The sequence below is a fragment of the Lepidochelys olivacea genome (genome assembly GCF_965140295.1).
Source record: "Lepidochelys olivacea isolate rLepOli2 genome assembly, chromosome: 6".
NCBI classification, from domain to species: Eukaryota; Metazoa; Chordata; order Testudines; family Cheloniidae; genus Lepidochelys; species Lepidochelys olivacea.
Window position 1 is genome coordinate 6,268,007 of NC_140416.1, and position 22,350 is coordinate 6,290,356.

The 22,350-nt window shown below is 43.7% G+C and overlaps 1 protein-coding gene across 1 annotated transcript in view; it reads left to right on the forward strand.

The window, feature by feature from the left end:
* The first annotated feature begins 1,207 nt into the window (after positions 1–1,207).
* LOC311522715 (uncharacterized protein) overlaps positions 1,208–22,350 on the forward strand; it is a 34,432-nt gene continuing 13,289 nt past the window's right edge. Inside the window, exons 1-6 of the mRNA XM_084632202.1 lie at positions 1,208–1,397; positions 2,011–2,092; positions 2,438–3,373; positions 5,008–5,230; positions 15,050–15,100; positions 18,832–19,489. Of these exons, the coding sequence (XP_084488328.1) occupies positions 2,549–3,373; positions 5,008–5,230; positions 15,050–15,100; positions 18,832–19,489 (1,757 nt within the window). The 5' untranslated portion in view covers positions 1,208–1,397; positions 2,011–2,092; positions 2,438–2,548. The remainder of the gene's footprint in view (positions 1,398–2,010; positions 2,093–2,437; positions 3,374–5,007; positions 5,231–15,049; positions 15,101–18,831; positions 19,490–22,350) is intronic.

Here is a 22,350-nt window from a genome sequence, read left to right on the forward strand (position 1 = left end):
GTTAACATTCTTTTAACATGGGTTCTTTGGATGTAGTGTAGAAACATTTAGAAATTGACATACACAGCAGCCAAGATCAGTGCCCCATTGTGCCAGGCACTACACAAACACAAGGTGATTGAAATTGGTGCCCCATTGTGCTGGGCATTGCACAGAAACACAGTGACTGAGAAAAGGAGTACTTGTGGCACCTTAGAGACTAACAAATTTATTAGAGCGCAAGCTCATGAAAGCTTATGTTCTAATAAATTTGTTAGTCTCTAAGGTGCCATAAGTACTTCTTTTCTTTTTACGGATACAGACTAACATGGCTGCTACTCTGAAACAGTGACTGAGATCAGCACTCGTTGTGCCAGGTGTTGTACAGACATCCTGTGACAGAATATCCCGTTCCTGAAGAGCATACACATTAAATAGACCAGATAGATAAAGAATGGGAAAGGAAACAGAGGCAGCACAGAGAGAGGAAAAGAGGAACTCGGTTACAGAGCTAGAAACAGAAGTCAGGTTTCCCAGATCTTTGTCTAGCACCGTTACCCACCAAGCCACTCTGCCTCTGCCCAATTGCCTCTTCTGCTCCTCTTTCTTTTAGACAAGTCACTCAATCTCTGTGCCTGAGATCTCATTATGTGGTTTAGATTAGGCAGGTCAGATTAGATAATCCAGTGATCACTCCTGGCTTTAGAATCCATACATCTGTAAAATGGGAGCAATACGCTCTTTCTCCCACCCTTTGCCTCTCTAGCCTATTTAGTTTACAAACACTTCAACCCAGGGACTGTCTCTCCCTGAATGTCTGTGCAGCGCCTGCTGGCACAATAATCTCAGTCACTGTGTGTCTGTGCAGCATCCCCCAATTACCGCAGAACATGCGGATTTGAAGTTAAATGTCTCTGTGCCAGACTGGTCCTGTGGCATTACAGTGAGGGGCTATTCTAGTCTATTCTATTCTATCCCGGGGGGCTCTGATAGTACACTCAGACTCACCACTGTATTACAGTATTGTGTGAGGGGATGGTCTGTCAGGCTTCCTCACAAGAGGCTGCAGCTGTTGCCCTGGGGGAGTGCTGGACATTCAATACTCCCACATGATCCAATCCCAATTAGGGGCTGGCCGTCAAGGCAGGGGAGGGATTCGCCCGGACTGACAGCAAGCCCAGCCAGTCCTGGTTTTGCAGAGGTGGGATTAACCCTTCTCCAGCATCCTTGTCACTTCCTAGGTAGGACCAGCCCCTCAGCATCGTCTAGGGCTCCCCTGCTCAGGGACACCCCCTCCCAGTGTCCCAGCTCCCCAACACCTGCGGGCTCCGGGGCGGGGATTCAGCAGTTGCTGGATACATAGAGAGAACAGAGCAGACGGAGGCGCTGGATCGGAAGAACAGGAACCCCAGCCCCAGGTACGTCCCCACTGCAGGAGCCACAAGGGAGAAGGGCTGCCGCCCCCTGCCTCCTGCCCTGGTCAATGGGGAGTCCTCCATCACCCCGATGCTCAGGGGGACATGCCCATTCAGGACATGTCCCCCCGGTGGGGGCTTTTCTCTTTGCAGCTCCCTCTGGGACCTGAGGAACAAGAGCCCCCACCGCAAGAGATGGGGGGGGGGGGGAGGGAGGGTCAAGGAGGGACCTGTCTGTGCTGAGGGGGACAGTGAGCTGGGGGTACAAGTCGTGGGTCTTGCCCTCACTACATTTATTGCAGGGGGCTCTAGTATTTAGGTCACCAAACACTTTTCTGTACAAAAAATTCTTGCAACTTTTTCTTTGAGACGCTCCCATTCCTCTGCTCTTTGCAGCAGGCTGGAGAAGTGCCTCTTCTTTGTCCCATGAAATTCTGTTCAGATTTGGCTGAGTTTTAGGGTTACCAGATAACAACTGTGAAAAAAACGGGACGGGGGTGGGGGGTAATAGGCACCTGTACAAGAAAAGCTCCCCAAAAACAAGACACCTGGTCACCCTACTGAGTTATAAACTGCTAAAAATTGCCATTTCCCTCCTCTTGATTTTGTTCCTCAGGAAAACGTCAGCAGCTTGCCAAAATAATAGCTGAACACCGAAATGTTGTAAGGCTGGCCTCTCAATGACCCAATAGCAGCAGGTACGGTACTGGGAATGTCTGTATTAAAATAAAAAATATTTGGAAATTACGTACAAAAATCTCTGTTAAAAGAACATTGTTTAGGTAGCAAAGTCAAGCAGCACCCATAAGTTAGGAAATGGTAGATTCACGGTTGCCTGCTTTATTCATCTGCATTAATTTAATTAGATAGTTTCATCCTATTTTTTTCCACAGGACACACTCAGGGCACCAGAGGGATGCACAAGTGGGCAGAGTTAATGCTGAATGGGCAAATCTTGGAATGTCCTAACATTCCAGTGGTTGGCTTTTCAACCTAAGTACCATACTTTTAATGTAGTGTTTCATATGGATCTTTTGCTGCAGGCTGCGAAGGAGGAGGCTGGATGCTCCCGACAGGTTCCACTCATGTTTATTGAGATTGGCGTCTGAGAGTCCAGGCCCTAGCTCGAAGTGCAGCCGCTCCGGAGACAGACCATGGCCACAGACCTGGGTACAAGTGCAGATTTGGGTCTCCAATTACAGGTGCCTTTAGAGCAGGGGGTGCAGCCCCCAGTAAAAAGGGAGGAACAAGACACACCAGGCCCCGAGCCAGGGCAAGGAGTGGAGCAAGGAGAGAACCTTCCCTTTGTTGTCTGCTCTGGGACCATCGGGGAATTATTGAGATGGGCGGCTCCACAACAGTCCAGGCCTCAGAGGCAGGACGAGCCGCCCCAGCGCTGGGAAGTCCAGTGGCAGGAGGTGCTGCAGGCCCTATGGACCCCTCCTGAAGTTGTGCCGGCCCCAGTGACACTACAGCTACCTGAGCTGGCACCAGGGGACGATATCGAGGCCTATCTGGCCAACTTTGAGCATGTGGCTAATGCCTGTCAGTGGCCGAGAGGAGAGTGGGTAACGCGACTCGTGCCAGCACTCAGCGGAAAAGCCCGACAGGCCTACAGCAGCCTGGAGGCTAGAGACAGCAGAGACTATGGGAAGGTGAAAGCTGCCATCCTGCAAGGGGAGGACACCCGCCTGGAGACACGGCGCCGGTGCTTCAGGCAATTCCGCTACCAAGAGGCCGAGGGGCCCCGGGAGGCTTACAGTCGCCTCCAGGAACTCTGCCATCGCTGGCTGGAGCCGCAGAGCCACACCAAGGAGCAGATCCTGGAGCTGCTGATCCTGGAGCAGTTCCTGACCATCCTGCCAGAGGAAATGCAGAACTGGGTCTGGGAACGTGGCCCAGAGAACTGCGCCCAAGCGGTGGCCCTGGCAGAGGGGTTCCAACTGAGGCAGCCAGAGGCTGGATTATGGGAGCAGCAGGTAAGAATATTTTAATTTGATAATCCCAGTGGAGACTGGTGGGGAGGGAAAGAAGAGGCCAAATATATAGACAGGCTCCAGATGGGACTGGATGCTCACAGACCAGACTGCTGTGCTGTAAACTCAGCATCCAGTCCCTCTCCCTAGAGCAAGCAGAGAGCAAAGGCTGTTCCTATTAGGCGGGGAGTGATGGCTGGATGTAGGAGCTGGTACTGAAGGGCTGCAAGATTCTCTTTGGTTCATGATCAGAGCTAGAGGAAGAAAGGGATCCAGCATACCTTTGAAAGGAGAAGAATAAGAAGGGATATCATAGAGGCATTGAACTGGGATCTTTTATTCACCCTGTCTCCTATTACATGAATAAGGGGATGGCAAGCCACTAGGCATAAAGCAAACTGTAAAATTTCAAGTCCGTTTCCACACAACACAATATGCTATTTGAAGCCTAGAATGGAGCAGGGTACAACAAATGGATTGGATATATTTATGGATAGAAGGACTTTCCAGGATTATACTACAGGTTGTACCTCTTTAATCTGGATTTCCCTTGTCCAGCAACATCTGTGGTCCAGCATCCTCTACGACCCCGTGGGTGCTCCGGGGCTGGAGCAATCACAGGGAAAAGCCAACATCCCCAGGCTTAGAAACTCCTCCCCCGCCCTCCCAGAGCTTCTGGAGCACTGCAAACAGCTGATTTGCCGCTTTCAAGCTCGGGGAGGGAGGGAGAGGAGAGGGGAAAGGGTGGTGCTCAGGGGATGAAGCAAAGCAGCTGTGAAGCCCTGTGTCCGGGGGCCAGGAGTGCTCCTGGGCTCCATTGCCGGCTGCGGGGCTCCACTCTGGGCCCCTGGCTGCAGGGCTCTGCAGCTGCCCCACTTCTTCCCCGGAGTGCCACCCTGTCTCTGCTCCGTCAGTGCCAGCCCCTCTGCTGCCGCCGGAGCACAGACCCACGGCTGGCAGCAGCAGAGGGGCCAGCATTGACCTGACCCCCCCCAGCCCAGCAAGTTCCCTGGTTCGGGACCAGTCAGGTCCCGAGGGTGCCGGGCCAGCAAGGTACAACCTGTAGTATATATCCAACTTCACCTACCTCAGCTGACCTCTAGAGATTGGGGATCAGGAGCGATCTTTCCTGGGGAGAAGATTTCCCCATAATGATGGGGTCCTTACACCTCTTTCTCAAGCGTCTGGTGCTGGCCACTGTCAGAGATGAGATACTGGGCTAGATGGACCACTGGTCTGATCCAGTCTGGCAGTTCCTGGGTTCCTAATTTCACAAGCCTCTGACAATCTGTTTGTCTGACCTGGCAGAACCTGGTTGCGTGGGCATCACTTCATTTAGCTTATTACTATTCTTATTATTAATTGGCTTTTTGACATGGTGCCTCAGGCCCTGCACAGAGTGTGTTCAAGGGGCATTCTCTTCCTTATGCTCCTGTGTTACTGTAAGGGTCTCTGTTTTGTTACTTGCCCTCCACAGTGCCCCCTGCTGAGCCTGGAAATCTAGCTTGGGTCTGTGGTCCCTTCCACCATCTCTGTGTTTCTTGAGGATGTTCCCCGAAGGCTCCCCTCTCAGACTCCACTCTCCCCTGTGGGTTCCAGGGACCAGCTACACTGTGATGTCTTTGGCTCATCCTCAGGTCACGGTGCGTGTGAAGGTTGAGGAAGTGACTTCGGAGAAGATTGCTTCCCCTGAGGCATTATGGGATGCTCCCGGCTCGCAGCTAGAGCAGCTGCAGCCCCATCACGAATGTGTATCCCAGGAGGAGGTGGGACGAGCTGATACCCCAGGACACCAGTATGAACCACTCTGTGTCCCCAAAGAGGAGCCCCCGATCCTCCAGGAAATAAATAATAAGCCAGGTATGGGGAAGGTGCGGGGCTGAGGGGGCAGCAGAGAGGTGAGCACCCAGGGCTGAACATTTGCGGGAACTAGGGAGTACTGGCTTGCTTGGGGGTGGGGAGCGATGGAATATGAAAACCCCCGTCCACTTCCAGTGTTGGAGAGAAATACAGGCGATATTCAGAATACAAACTGAAATTTTATAGAAAAAAAATTTCAAAACAGATTTTTATCCCCTTTTTCTGTCCAAACTTTTTAATGAAAAAAATATAAACAAAATATTTCTAACTGAAAAATTTCACTGTGCTTTTTTTTCTTAAAAAAATGAAGGGGGAAGTGAAAAGTTTTGAATGAAACTGTTAATTTTCTTTCAACATTTTTCACATACACCCCTCCCCAAATCTTTGACCAGCAGCATTTCATATGTTGTTAGATGCCAGTTGGGGCAAAGATATCTGGAAGTTTTTAAGAACAAGTTAAAGACCAGTCAGGAATCATTTAGGATACTTAATCCTGTCTCTGTGCATGGGGATGAACTAGATGGCCTCTTGAGGTCCCTTTCAGCCCTATATTTCTATGATTCTATATGGGGAGTTTTCTCTGACAACTGTGTGGGAACTGGATTATATTCCTGCCTCTGCCATGCAGTTCTATATGATGTTGGGCAAGCCACTTAAATCGAACTTTTCACAGGCTTCCCTAACATGGGTCAACTGATTCAAGTCCCTCTCACCTTGGGATTACATTGCAGTGTAGACACACTCTGTGTGTTCCTCATTTTCCAGGTGCCCAACTGAGAGCCTGGAGTCTGATTTGCAGAAGTGCTGTGCACCACAAATGTGAATGAGGTCAAAGGAAGCTCTGCTTTGAACAGATATGGTGCTATGTAATACTAAGTACTCTGAAAAATCAGGTTTTCAGCACCTCTGATTGGGCATGCAAAATTAGAAGACATTTTTGACAATTTTGGCTTTCGTCTCTGTGTTTCAGTTCCCTGTGTATAAATGGCATAATAACGCCATATCCCACAGGGTTGTTGTGAAGATAAATTCATTGACGTTGGTAAAGAACTAAGATACTACGATGACAGCAGCATTGAAAAGCCCATGAGGAATCATTAATTCTGTATTCAGTGCATGGTTTGAATGGTGTGCAGTGAATAACGCATGGGACCACACGATCAATGTGGAGGATAAAAAGGGTTGTTGAATAGCTACCATTCAATGAACACTGTCCATCCTGTGCTCTGAATGAGGAAAAAACAGTTTGTGATCATGTAATTAAAGACTATAATAATGCATATGCACAAGGAAGCTGAAATAAGGTTGCATGGGCAAGATTAATTCTGGCATTCCCAACCTTTGAGTGTTCATCTTTGCAACCGTAACACTGTGTTTTACATAACGGTTTTGAATGTAATATGGAAGTCCCTGGAAAGTCACATACACATTAATCAAGCTCAGTGCTCCAGTCTTCTGCATCTTATTTGCTCCTGCTTATCTCCCCCTCTCATGGCTGCTCCTTCATTTTCTCCCTTTCCCAAGCCCCAGGCTCATATCCCCCACCATTCATCTCTGCCCCCTCTCCCCTGTTTCTCACTCCTCTGGAGATTTGTGAGAATAATTGTGATTTTTAAGAAATCCTGGAACACCAAGCTTTTTTCCAGTCCTCTGGAACTCCCCAGTGTCAAACCAATATTTAAAAATGTAAACCTGAGTATCTCTAGGTCACTTAGCCTGATATCAATACTGGGGAAGATCACAGAGCAGCTGCTATGGGTTGCAATCAATAAAGAACTAATGCCTGTGAGTCAGTTTGGTTTTGTGGAAAATAGATCTTGTCAAATAAACCTGATGTCACTTTTTGATGAGATCACAAGTTTGGTTGACAAAGGTAACTCTCTTGACATGATGTACTGAGACTTCTGTAAGGCATTTGACTTAGTACCACACAGCGTTCTGATTAAACAATTAGCACCATACAAAACCAGGGCACCCATATTAAATGGAGTGAAAACTGGCTAGTTGTTAGATCTCAGAAAGTAATTGTAAGTTAGGATTCCTCATGTGCATGTGGGTGTTTATTTTTTTGGTGGGGTCCTGCAGAGCTCTGTTCTTGGCCTAATGATATTCAGTATTTTTATCAGTGATCTGGAAAGAAATACAAAATCATTGGTAGTAAAATTTGCAGATGACACAAAAATTAGGTGGAGTGGCAAATAACAATGGGGACAAGCCATTTATACATAGCAATCTGGATTGTTTTATTTGAACACCATGCATGTGTATACAGCTAAATACATGATCACGCATCTAGGAATGAAAAATGTAGGTTACATTCCCTGGATGGGGATAGTATCGTGGAATGCAGCGATACTGAAAAGGACTTAGGGGTCATGATAGGTAAACAAATGAACATGAGCTCCCAGTGCAATAGTGTAGCTGGGAGGCTGAATGCAGCCTTCATATGTATAAGCAGGAGAATATGAAGTAGGACCGAGAAAGGGATGTTGCTTCTGTGTATGGCATTAGTGAGACCATTGCTGGATACTGTGTGTCAGTTTTGGTGTCCACACTTCACACAGGACTTTGACAAACTGGAAAGGATTCAGAAAAGAACTACAAGAACAAGTGTAAGAAAAGGAATACAAGATTGTAAGAATTATTTGAGGTCTGGAAAATGTCTTACAGTGGGAGGTTCAAGAAGCTTGATCTGTTTTTTTTTTTATTACACTGTTGATAAATTGTATAGTCAATTGCTTGACTATACTTTGGCTTGTTATTGTGTTATGAAATATACTCCCGAGACCAAATATTACATGTCAGGCAGGTTTATCAATATGGTACAGGAAAAAGGTACTATATGATACCAGTTTCTGAGGATCAGTCCCATGCAGCGAAGTTATATTAATCTCACACAGGTGTCCTCCCAGAGTTACACCCCTAAAGCCATTCTTTTGTACCCTACTTTTTTACCAGTAAAAGGCATCACATACGTCATTTGAAACTGGATTTAATTAATCAGCTTTCTACCTTGTTTGGTTTTGATACCAGATTTACTCCTTTATCTTTTGTTCTGAACCCATGTCTTTCTAGGGTGACCAGACAGCAAATGTGACAAATCAGGACAAGGGGTGGGGGGTAATAGGAGCCTATATAAGAAAAAGACCCAAAAATCGGGACTGTCCCTATAAAATTGGGACATCTGGTCACCCTATGTCTTTCAGGTCACGATGCACCATTATTTTTGTTTTGAGCACATGCATTCCAAGTACTAAGGGACTTGAAAGCACCTCCTAGGTTTGTGTGTAACTCCTTTCCTACCGTCATGAAGATGTAATCATCTGTCTGGATACTGACGGTTTTTCTATCTACTCAAGCCAAGGTTTACTTCAGCTAATTCAAGGTGTTAGGGATACTTAGCATAAGTGTACAAGATTATGGTATAGGTCAGTTTAGGCTATATCATTGTTACAATATTTGTGCTTAATGGTGCTTAATACATTACATGATGTATATTTATACACTAGGCAGCATGTATTAATCAATAACATTAAAAAACCTACGTTAAAAGAACATTAAAATTACAAAGTCCAGCAGCAAAAGTTAGGAAATGCTGAAATTAAGGTTGCCTGTTCAAGGGTGTCAAGGGACTCCACCAATCTAGGGAAGCAGGTAGCTAAGGAGAACTGAGGTAATGACTCAAGGCAACATTTCCCCTCCAAAATAAGGAGAATTTATGGCACTTTAAAAGGGTGGGAAACCCCCAAATCTGAAAGAGCTTTGCTATTCATATCAAATATGAATATTGGATAATTAAACAGAAAATGGCAGTCTGAGGAGATGTCACATAACTGATTGATATGTAGAGGGGCATAGTCTGAGGGGACTTTATATTGATATTTAATTATTGGGGGGATCTGAGGAATCTGATCAATGTTTGGTCATTACTTAGAGAAAAGCACATTGGGATTTTCTATTGATATTCAAGAATTAGACAAAAATGGCAAAACCTGAGAGGGAAATTGAGATTTTCCATAAGTACTGGATAATTAGATGGGGGAGGCAAGGGGTAAAATCCCAGGGGATTTATATTAATAATTTATTAATTTAAATTAATAGTATATTTCTATTAATGCTTTTGGACCTTTGTCACATAGTAAGTCTTATATTTGAAAGTTGACAGGCTAAAAGATATGTCAACTAAGGGCAATTGTTTCCCTCTAAAACCAGAAGTTAAAAAGGGGGATATAGAAATGTGGTAAAATATGAGGAGACTGTACATCCGTTTGATAATTAGAGAAAGTGAGGGTTTGTTCCCAACCAAACATTTGCACAGGCAGCCAGGAGCACAGGGCAAAATGGCTGTGACAGGAGAAGGGTGGGGAGGATGGAGCAGGAAAACGGTTGGGAGGGACAGCAGCATGTAAAGGGGCTGTTTGGCAGTTGGGAGATGAGGCCAGAAGATTCCATGACAGTTGGGAGACGGAAGCAGTGGGGGAAGGGCAGTTGTTTGGCAGTTGGGAGATGAGGCTGGAAGGTTCCATGACAGCTGGGAGAGGGAAGCGGTGGTGGAAGGGCAGTTGTTTGGCAGTTGGGAGATGAGGCTGCAAGGTTCCATGACAGTTGGAAGAGGGAAGCGGTGGTGGAAGGGCAGTTGTTTGGCAGTTGGGAGATGAGGCTGGAAGGTTCCATGACAGTTGGAAGAGGGAAGCGGTGGTGGAAGGGCAGTTGTTTGGCAGTTGGGAGATGAGGATGGCAGGTTCTGTGACAGTTAGGAGAGGGCAGCAATGAGGGAACAGCAGCAACACCAGTCAAGATGTTTTTACACCAATGCAAGGAGCCTGGGTAACAAAATGAAGGAACTAGAACTACTGGTGCAAGAAGAGAAACCAGACATTATAGGGATAACAGAAACATGATGGACTAGTAGTCATGACTGGAGTACAGGGATTGAAGGGTATGGGCTGTTCAGGAAAGACAGAAATGACAACAAACGTGGTGGAGTAGCATTGTATGCTAATTATGAGGTAGACTGTAAAGAAATTAGAAGTGATGGAATGGATAAGAAAGTTAGTTTTGGCCAAAATCACTTTGGGGAAGAAAGCTACTAAAGTTTTCCCTGAAATAGGACTTGGAGTGTGTTACAGACCCCGGGATCTGATTTGGATATAGAGAGAGACCTTTTAATGGTTTTAATTAAATACTACTGGGCATTGTATGATTATGGGAGACTTTAACTTCCAAGAAGTTAGATTGAAGGACAAGTGCTACTAATAATAGTAGAGCCTGGGTTTTCCTGGATGTGATAACTGACAGATTTCTCCACCAAATAATTGCTGAAGCCGCAAGAGGTGATGCCATTTTTAATTTGGTATTGGTGAGTACTGAGGACCTCCAAAGAACTAGTTGTAGAGGACAACCTGGGTTTGAGTGATCATGAGCTAATTCAGTTTAAACTAAAAGGAAGGATAAACAAAAATAGAACTGCAACTAGGGTCCTTAATTTCAAAAGGGCAAACCTTAAAAAATTAAGCTAATTAGTTAGGGAAGTGGGCTGGACTGAAGAACTCAAGGATCTGAAGATGGAGAAGGCTTAGAATTACTTTAAGTGAAAGTTACAGAAATTATCTGAAGCCTGCACCCCAAGCAAGGGAAAAAAAATCATAGGGAAAGGTTGCAGACCAACCTGGATGAGCAAGCATCTCAAGAGAAAGCAGAAAGTCTACAAGAAATGGAAGATGGGATTGATCAGCAAGGAGAGCTATCTCTTGGAGATCAGAAAGTGTAGGGATAAAGTGAGAACTGCTGAAAGCCAATCAGAGCTGGACGTTGCAAATGGAATTAAAACCAATAGTAAAAAGGTTCTACAGCCATATAAAGAAAAAGAAAACAAGGAAAGAAGATGTGGGAGGGCTGAACACGAAGGATGGGTGGAAATTAAGGATAATCTAGGCATGGCCCAACAACCCAAACAAATGCTTTGCCTCTGGTTTTAATGAGGCTAACGAAGAGCTTGGGGGTAGTGACAGGGTTGCTAATGGAATAAGGATATAGAAGTAAAAATTATCACATCCGAGGTGGAAGTCAGACTCAAACAGCTTAATGGGACAAAATCAAGGAGCCTGGATAATTGCCATCCAAGAATATTAAAGGAACTGGCACATGAAATTGCAAGCCCAATAGCAAGGATTTGTAATGAACCTGTAAACTTGGGGGTGGTACCCTATTACTGGAGAATTGCAAAAATAGTATTTATTTTTAAGAAAGGGAAAAAACGGTGATCCGGGAAACTACAGGCCTGTTAGTTTGACCTCAGTTGTATGCAAGGTCTTGGAACAAATTTTGAAAGAGAAAGTAGTTAAGCAGATAGAGCTTAAAGGTAGTTGGGATAAAATACACCATGGTTTTACAAAGGGTAGATCATGCCAGACTGACCTGATCTCTTTGAGAAGATAACTGATTTTTTAGACAAAGGACATGCAATAGATTTAATCTACCTGGATTTCAGTAAGGCATTGATATAGTTCCACATGGGAAATTATTAGTTAAATTGGAGAAGATGGGGATTACTATGAGAACTGAAAGGTGGATAAGGAACTGGTTAAAGGGGAGACTACAATGGGTCATTCTGAAAGGTGAACTGTGAGGCTGGAGGGAGGTTACTAATGGAGTTCCTATGGGATTGGTCTTGGGACCAATCTTATTTAACATTTTTATTACTGACCTGGGCACAAAAATTGGGAGTGAGCTAATAAAATTTGCAGATGACTCAAAATTGAGAGGTATTACCAATAAGAAGAAGAACTAGAATATAATACAAGAAGATCTGGATGATCTTGAAAATGGGAGTAAAAGAAATGGGATGGAATTTAATAGTGCAAAGTCATGGATTTAGGGACTAACAACAAGAAATTTTACTAAACTGGGAACGTATCAGCTGGAAGTGACAGAAGAGGAGAAAGACCTAGTTGTGTGGGTTGATCACATGATGACTATGAGCCACCAATGTGATGTGGCCATGAAAAAGCTAATGCAGTGTGAGGATGCATCAGGCTAGGTATTTGCAGTAGAGACAGGGAAGTACCATCATACAAGGCACTAGTGAGACATTATCTGGAATACTGTGTGCAGTTCTGGTCTCTCGTGTTTAAGAAAGATGAATTCAGACTGGAACAGGTGCAGAGAATGGATACTAGGATGATCCGAGGAATGGAAAATCTATCTTATGAGAGGTTTCAGAGTAGCAGCCGTGTTAGTCTGTATTCGCAAAAAGAAAAGGAGGACTTGTGGCACCTTAGAGACTAACCAATTTATTAGAGCATAAGCTTTCGTGAGCTACAGCTCACTTCTTATGAGAGGAGACTCAAAGAGTTTAACCTAACCAAAAGAAGGCTGAGGGGAGATATGATTGCTCTCTATAAATACATCAGAGGGATAAATAGCAGGGGGAGAGAGAGAAGTTACAGTAGAACCTCAGGGTTAGAAACACCTCGGGAACAGAAGTTGTTTGTAACTCTGAAATGTTCATATCTCTGAAATGTTCGTAAACCTGAACAAAACATTATGGTTGTTTTTTCAAAAGTCTACAACTGAACATTGACTTATTGCAGCTTTGAAACTTTATTATGCAGAAGAAAAATGCTGCCTTAACCATCTTAATTTAAATGAAAGAAGCACAGAAAGAGTTTACTTACTTGTCAAATCTTTCTTTTAAACTTTCCCTTTATTTTTTTAGTAGTTTACATTTAACACAGTTCTGTACTGTACAGTATTGGCTTCTTTTTTGGGTCTCTACTGCTTGATTGCCTACTTCCAGTTCCAAATGAGCTGAGTGGTTGACTGGTCAGTTCATAACTCTGGTGTTCATAACTCTGAGGTTCTAGTGTATTTAAGTTAAGTGCCACAAAAATACAATGTGGACACAAGAACAAATGGATATAAACTGGCCATCGACAAGTTTTGGCTTGAAGTTAAGTGAAGCTTTCTAACCATCAGAGGGAGCCTTCCAGAGGGAGCAGTGGGGGCAAAAAATCTAACTGGCTTCAATACTGAGCTTGATAATTTGGAGGAGGAATTGGTATGATGAGACTGCCTACAATGGCATGTAGGCAATCTGCAACTGCTAGCAGCAAATATCCCCAATGGCAGTGATGGGACACTAGATTGGAAGGGCTCTAAGTTACTACGGAGAATTCTTTCCCTGGTGTCTGGTTGGTGCATCTTACCCACATGCTCAGGGTCTAACTGATCATCATATTTGGGGTTGGGAAGGAATTTTTCTCTGGATCAGATTAGCAGAGACTCTGGGGTTTTGTTTTTGTTTTTTGACTTCCTCTGCAGCATGGGTCACAGGTCACTTGCAGGTTTAAACTAGTGTAAATGGTGAATTCTCTGTAACTTGAAGTCTTTAAACCCTGATTTGAGGCCTTCAGTAACACAGCCAGAGATTAAGGTTCTATTACAGGAGAAGCCGGGGGAGGTTCTGTGGCCTACAACGTACAGGAAGTCAGACTAGAGGGAGTTTTCTATCAATATTCAAAATTAGAGAGAAATGGAAAAATCTGAGGGGAAAATTAAGATTTTCCAACAATCATTGATACTTAGAGGAAAAGGGGATGAAATCACTCTCCACCTGATCTCCCATGTCCCCATGGAGATTTCAGTCAATAGCTAGACAGTCCCTACCCCATCCCCTGCCACCGTGGCTTGGCCCTGTCATTGATATAGGCAATAAGGAGTCCTGTGCTTTGAGAGAGGTGTATTTCGGGGGTGGGGGGAGTGCATTGTACAATCATAGAAATGTAGGGCTAGAAGGGACCTTAAAAGTTCCGGAGAATTCTCTGGCAGTTGGGAGGGGATATCAGAGGGGGATGGGTGAGTGAATGGCAGGTGGAGGTGGGGAGCTAGGTTGGGTCGTTGGGGTCTGAGGAGCAGCTAGGATGGATTAAATTGGGGCTGGGCAGACTCATCAGGGCTTCTTTATACTTGAAAGTTAATTGGGATTAAGACAGGGAGTGACTTGAAAATCTATTCCAGAATAACTCTTTCTGTGGACACTGTTACGCCAGAGAAGAGTGCCTCCTTGTTCCTGTTTAGCTTAAGCCATTTTCAAAGGTGGATTGGACTATAGCGGGTCAAGGTACTCTTTTTCTGGAATAAGAGTATTCCACAGAAAGTATTCTGGAATAACTCCTTGGGTAGCCAATCCCTTCTCATGGACACCTGCTTTCCCTTTCTCTTCTTGTGACCCTCCCTCGAAGATAAGAGAAAAAGTTGATCCTTAGGGAGTTTAAGCCCCTCTGCCCCCACTTTGGGATAATTAAACCAGAGCAACAGTTTCCCTCACGAACAGAGGGGATTTCATCTCCTTCAGTAATTAGAGAGGGAAAATGTGAATTTTGAGATTTTTCTATCAATATTTAATAATTAGACAATGAGAGGAATTTGAGGGGATTTTAGGATCAATATTTCATTATGAGGAAAAAACATTAACGTCTGCGGGATTTATATCACTATTCAAAAATTAGAGAGGAAAAGTTAAAACCCAAGTGAGCAGCAGTTGCTCAAACCAAGCTCCCAGATTACAAGGGAGGCATCCACAGCATCTGATGTAAGAAACTGAGCCCCCAACATGCTGACTAGAGATTCACATGCACAGAGATTCAATATAGGAATCACAGGGTGAAATTCTCTGGCTTGGGTTATGCAGGAGGACAGACCAGATAATCATAACAGTCACTCCAAGACTTAAAATCAATTAACCTATAATTTGTCCTCATGCATACGCATGATGATACGCTCTTTAATTACATTGTTGCATACTGTTTTTTTCCACAGGCCCCCTGCCTCATTCAGAGCACATAATGGATGGTGAACACAGGATGATGGGTAGGTTAATATTTCTTTTTATCCTTCACCTTCAGAGTGGGGCTTCAGACATTATTCACTGCACACCATCCAAACCCTGCATTGAATACAGAATTATTAATTTCCTCATGGACTTTTTTATGCTGCTTTCATCATATATCTTAGTTTTTTACAAACATTAATGCATTTCTCTTCATAAACCCCTGTGAGGTGAAATAGTATTATCCCTACTTTAGATCTATGGAATGAAGGTCAAAGTTATCAAAAAGTCTCTACCAAATTTGGGTTTCAAATTTGAGATTGCCAGGCCCAGATTACTTAGCATTTTTATAGCACTGGATATTATCAAAGCACAGCTATTGATCTAAGTTACAGCGGAGTGCTCAGCACATCTGCAGCTCTGACCCCTGGTGACTCAGGTTGGGGACCCAGAAAATGAGAAACACACAATGGCCACCTGTGAAAATTTGGTTTAGTGACTTGCCTAGCATCACATAGGAACTCTATGGCAGAGGCAAGAACAGAATCTATTTCTCTAGGGCGGCATTTAACTGCCTCAACCAAGAGACCTCTTCCTTCAATCCCTTGCCTCATTCTCTGTACACCTTCCGACTTCAGCGACAAATGAGCTAACTGTCGTACAGCCGCCTTTGTTACAAAACCCTGACTCATCCCCATGACACAGACCATCCTATGCACTAAAGGAGACAGGGGTCCTGTGGAAAAAAATGTATGTGATCATGTAATTAAAGACTGTATTATAATTAAGCTTGGCAGAATTTGATTTTCATTTTTTTTATAATGTAGACAGATAATATCAGTTTGTTTTTAAGCATTTTTTGTTTTTAATGATTTAAATTTTCAAAGTTACAGGAAATTATGAGGGAATCAGACAACTTGGGCAGGAGGCAATAATTATTAAATGACAATAGACACAAAGATTCAAAAAGTTAAAGCTTATAACAGTTAAAATACAAATTATCCACATGTCAAAATATACAAAGTAGGGCTGTTGATTAATCGCAGTTGACTCACGCAATTAACTCAAAAAATTAATCATGATTAAATGCAGTTTTAATCACACTGTTAAACAATAGAATACCAATTGAAATGTATTAAATATTTTGGATGTTTTTCTATATTTTCAAATATATTGATTTCAGTTACTACAAAGTGTACAGTGCTCACTTTACATTATTTTTATTACAGAGATTTTCACTGTAAAAATGATAAACAAAAAAATTAGTATTTTTCAGTTCACCTCATACAAGTACCATAGCACAATCTCTTTATCGTGAAAGCGCAACTTACAAATGTAGAATTTTTTTTGTTATATAACTGCAGTCAAAAACAAAACAATGTAAAACTTTAGAGCCTGAACGTTCATTCAGTCCTGCTTCTTGTTCAGCAAATCATTTAGACAAGTTTGTTTATATTTACGGGAAATAATGCTGCCCGCTTCTTATTTACAGTGTCACCTGAAAGTGAGAACAGACATTCACATGGCACTATTGTAGCCAGGGTTGCAAGATATTTATGTGCCATTTGCGCTAAAGATTCATATGTCCCTTCATGTTTCAACCACCATTCCAGAGGACATGCGTCCATGCTGATGATGGGTTCTTCCTGATAACGATCCAAAGCAGTGCAGACCAACACATGTTCATTTTCATCATCTGAGTCAGATGCCACCAGCAGAAGGTTGATTTTCTTTTTTGGTGGTTTGGGTTCTGTAGTTTCCGCATCGGAGTGTTGCTCTTTTAAGACTTCTGAAAGCATGCTCCAAACCCCGTCCCTCTCATATTTTAGAAGGCTCTTCAGATTCTTAAACCTTGGGTCAAGTGCTGTAGCTATCTTTAGAAATCTCACATTGGTACCTTCTTTGCGTTTCGTCAAATCTGCAGTCAAAGTGTTCTTAAAACAAACAACATGCTGAGTCATCATTTGAGACTGCTATAACATGAAATATATGGCAGAATGCAGGTAAAACACAGAGCAGAAGACATACAATTTTCCACAAGGAGTTCAGTCAGAAATCTAATTAATGCATTATTTTTTTAACGAGCGTCACCAACATGGAAGCATGTCCTGTGGAATGGTGGCCAAAGCATGAAGGGACATATGAATGTTTACCATATCTGACACGTAAATACCTTGCAATGTCTGGGATATAAGTTATATGGGAGATTCACATGCTCTGAGTGTCAGGAATGGGTAATACCTCCTTGCTTCTTCAGATACATTAGGATGGCACTGTCCTATTATAATGATAAGACTTCTGGGTTTTGACCTGTAGGTGAAGGTATTCACATAGTGGCCTTAAAATCTACAAATAAATTCCTTTTTAATTCTCAGAGCAAACCCTTAAACTCATAGAATCATAGAAATGTAGGGATGGAAGGGACCTTGAGAATCATCAAGTCCAGTCCCTTGTGCTGAGGCAGAACCAAATAAACCTAGACTATCCCTGACAGGTGTTTGTCCGACTTGTTCTTTTAAACCTCCAATGACGGGGATTCCACAACCTCCCTCAGAAACTTATTCCAGAATGTAACTACCTTCATAGTTAGAAAGTTTCCGAATAGCTAACCTAAATCTTCCTTCATACAGATTAAGCCCATTACTTGTTCTCCATGTCCACTGAATTGATCACAGTTCTCTTTATAACAGCCCTTATCATATTTGAAGACTGTTATCAGGTTCCCCTCTGCTTTTTCAAAACTAAACATGACCAGTTTTTTAACCTTTCCTCATAGGTCAGGTTTTCTAACTCCTTTATCGTGTTTGTTGCTCTTCTTTGGACTCTTTTCATTTTGTCCACATCATTCCTAAAATGTGGAGCCCAGAATTGGGCACAGGATCCAGCTGAGGCCTCCCCAGTGCTGAGTAGAGCAGGACAATTACCTTCTGTGTCTTACATATAACACTCCTGTTAATGCACCCCAGAATGATACTAGTGTTTTTTTTTGCCACTGCATCGCATTGTTGACTTATATTCAATTTGTGATCCCCTATAACCCCAGATCCATTTCAGCAGTGCTCCTACCTAGCTAGTTATTCTCCATTTTGTAGTTGTGTGTAGATCTTTCTTTCCTTAGTGAAGTACTTCGTACTTATCTTTATTGAATTTCATTTTGTTGAATTCAGACCAATTCTCCAATTTGTTACGGTCATTTTGAATTCTAAGCCTGTTCACCAAAGTGCTTACAACCCCTCCCAGCTTGGTGTCATCTGCAGATTTTATGAGCATACTCTCTCCTCTATTATCCAAGTCATTTATGAAAATACTTACTAATGATGGACCCTGAAGGAGTCAGTCACTCAACCCCCACTGAGTTTTGGAATAGCTAAATTGCTCCCTTCTCTTTGAAAAGGGTTCAGTATGTGTGCGGTGGGGAGGAGGGAGTGAGTTTGGCTCTAGATTTCAGATCTGTAACAGTTGCAGTCTCCTTTACAAATATCACAAACCCCAAAATGCTTAAAAAACATGATTTTTAAAAAATACTAGTACATTCTGGGTTCTGTTTATTCACCTTCTGGATTTTGAGCCATTAGGGGTTAAAATTTTCCAGGTTTGCTCCTCAAACAGTAGGGCTAGGAATTGACTCACTTAAAAAAAATGTGATGATTTTCCAATAATCACATGACTCCAGGAACTGGGCGCTTTGAGAGCAAATATCATGAAAGCTGGCAACACATCTTCCCCCCGCCCCCCACTTACCTCTGGATTCTCTCTCCTCTCATTCCATCAGGTGATGTGGTGCTGAGCGCAAGTCCCCAGCAGGAGGAGACAGAGATGGCAGGGCCACGCAGGGTGTCCCTGGGAAGATACAAAGGGAAGGCGTCACGGACTCAGCGCAGGGTGGGGAGGCAACATGGGAGCCCCACTGGGAAAAGGCAGGTGGAACCAGCCCCTCCCCTACCAGATTTGGGGAAGCCCGAACCCCAGCCCAGGCCTTTCAAATGTCCTGAGTGTGGGAAAACCTTTTGCCGCAGCTCTGACCTGCTGAGACACAAGCGGATCCACCGGGGGGACCGGCCCCACCACTGCACTGAGTGTGGGAAAAGCTTTGTCCGGAACTCCCACCTTCTGATCCACCAGGTGATTCACCGTGGTGAACGCCCCTTCACGTGCAGTGAGTGCGGAAAGAGCTTTAGCCAGAGCTCCACCCTAACAAGACACCAGCAGATCCACACTGGCGAGAAACCCCACCGCTGCCACCAGTGTGGCAAGAGCTTTGGGCGCAACTCCAATCTGACAAGGCACCAGAGGCTCCATGCGGCCGAGAGGGTCTACCGGTGTGCGGGATGCGGGGAGGCCTTCCGCAGCAGGGGGCTACTCATTTCTCACCAGCGGTGCAGCAAGAAGGAGAGGCCAGAGGCTTGCAGAAAGCGCACAGCGCCAGCTTAGTTGGGGACAAGAGGCAGAGTCTGCTGTAACAAGGGGTTGTGATGCAGCTGGGGGTTCCCAGTACATGTGAGATGGGAATGGCCCCAGTGCCACAACTTAACAACAGTACTGCAATGCAGAGATGATGGGACTACTGCATTGTTCTCCTGGATAGAGAAGAAACAGGTTACCTATCTCCAAAAACACTACTCTGTCTGTCGCACCTTAGCATTGTTCTTCTATCGAACCCCAGACATGTTTTATCTAATCATATGTTCTCCCTCTCTCTCTCTCCCCATTGATCACTCCCTATACACACCATCCCTTTGTCTGTCCATCCATCCATTCCATAACAACATAACAAGTCCCTCCATCTATTCATCCACCCATCCCCATAAACACTACACTGTCTGTCTTTCCTTAGCCCTACTCTTCTACCTGTTCATCCCCGTACTGCCCCTCTATCTTTTTATCACCACATGCACCTATCTAACTGTCTCTCCCCATACATCTCACCCCTCTGCCTGTCCATCCACCCCTTAACACACTCCAGGCATTCACCTGCCCTGAATCTCATTCTGGTCATTCTGCCAGATAGATTAAGCGGACTACGAGCTTGGATACGATCCTGGCTGGTTGAGACTCCAGCCCAGTGCACCAACAGGATTGTTATGGGATTTTCAAAGCTTTTGTTTTCAGGCTTCTACAGCTGAGTAGGTTGCGGGAGGTTGACTGGTGGCAGACTTAATTTATGATTGCTATTATTTATAGTACAGTAGTTTTTGAAAGGTCCCATGGAGACTGGGGCCTTGTCATGTGAGGTCCTGCACAGACACATCTATCTGAGGGACATATGGCACCCATCGCTGTAGTATCTGAGCGCTTTGCGTGGTGACAGAGATCAGGGCCCGGCCATGCTGGGCACAGGCACACGACAACCAGGGGCTGCAAAGCACACAACAAATGATATGTTGGCTCTGTTGCTGCCAAGACGCACCATGACCGAGATTAAGGCTTCATTTTTCCTGGTGCTGCATTGACCCACGGTGACTGAGATGTGGGCCCCCTTGCTGCATAGACACAAAGTGAGATACAGTCCCTGCTCAAAAGCGCTCACTGTCTGAATAAACAAATAGTTGACCACAGAGGGGACTTGCCCAAGGTTATATAGCAGTTCAGTGGTAGAGCCAAGAACAGAACTCAGGTCTCCTTATCCCGCTCAGTGCCTGGCCTTTCACTTTGGGTGATATTTGTCAGCGGGTTGGTTTGGAAAAAGCTGGTGTGGTGCATAGAGTCCCAGCTGTCAGAGAGGGACAAGGAAAACAATGTTAATACATTGGGAAAAAAATAAATGTTAATCATTGGGAATACACAAAGATGCCCCTCCTTGGAAATCCCACCTGTCTGATGTTTTGGTCACTGGCCCCAACACACCCGATCTGTCTGCATAACAACTGGGACAATCAGTAACAGCAAGGACATTTACAAACCCCAAGACAGACTCCGAGGATGAAGGCTGAGCTTTCTACAGCTGCATCTTCACCTCGTCTGCAGGGAAAGCAAGGTTAGTACAAACCCTGGAGGTATCCTTCCCCATATGCACTATGCTGGAGCACCTGCTCAATAGGATTCATAAAGTGATGGACTCAAAGCTGCCTTGTTTTCCTTACTCAGCATATCCAGCAGTTACTGAGATTTGTGGTAAACACAAATGTAATAATCTGCAGGCATTAGGGCCTCAGAGCACTTTACAAGGAGTATCATTGTCCCTGTTCTATAGAAGGGGAAACTGAGGCACAGAGAGGGGAGCTGGGAGCTCAGGCATCCTGACTTGCACCCTACCCCTCTGCTCTCACCCACTAGATTCCACTCCCCTCCTTGAGCCACAAATAGAACCCAGGAGTCCTGTTTACCTTAGACAAGGAAAAGAAACCAGCAGATCACTATTAGGACCACACACATCAAAGTAAATAACATTCAGCTGACACTTAGATATTTATTTCAAAGCCTGGATTCAAATTCCACTGGAGATGTTGGGGTCATTACAACTCCACATGTTGGAATTTCTGGGTAGTTTTGTGTCATTGTTCTAAAAAAAATCTAGGAAACTATATCCCCCAGCTATACTGCAAAACTGTATTAAATGGATTTTCTTAAAGTTACAAAGTCAAGCATTCAAAAATTAAGAAATATCAGAATTAAAGTTGTCTGTGCAACCTTGACTCTGCCCCAATTGGGGAAAAAGTATATGATGCAATTAATATGTTATTAATAGAATGAATATTAATGTTGATTAACAACTAGGACTGATAAAAAATCCATTTTAAGGAAAGATGTCAATTTTTTATTTCAAAGTATTTAAAACTGATCTAATTTTAATTTGTATTTTTTGCAATTTATTATGAATTCTTTACAATTTTTTTAAATCAAAAATAGTACTGAAATTTTTTGTTTACCAAATGCCTAGTTTTTGGGAAACAAAATCAGTGTTTTGATAAAAATGTTGAAATAATTTTTAAAATAAAAATTAAAAGGAAAGAGTATTTTTGCACCAAAAGAACATTTTTGACTGTCAACTTTTCACAAAATATTTATATTTCAAAAGGCAGTTTCTCACAAAAATTTTTTTTGCTTGAAAAAATTCAACTATTGCTGTTTGTTGGTTTATTTAACATTGATATTGTGGTAATTCCTAAAGGCCTCAATCACATTGGGCCCCATTACAATTATTATCTATTTGTTGCATTCGCACTAGGTGCTGTACAGACAGATGTAAGTGGCAGTCCATGTCACAAGAAGTATAAATGCTGGGAGCACCTTGGAGAGATTGCACTTTAATGCACGTGCACAAAGGGGCAGAGTTAAAGTTCAGGTAACCTTA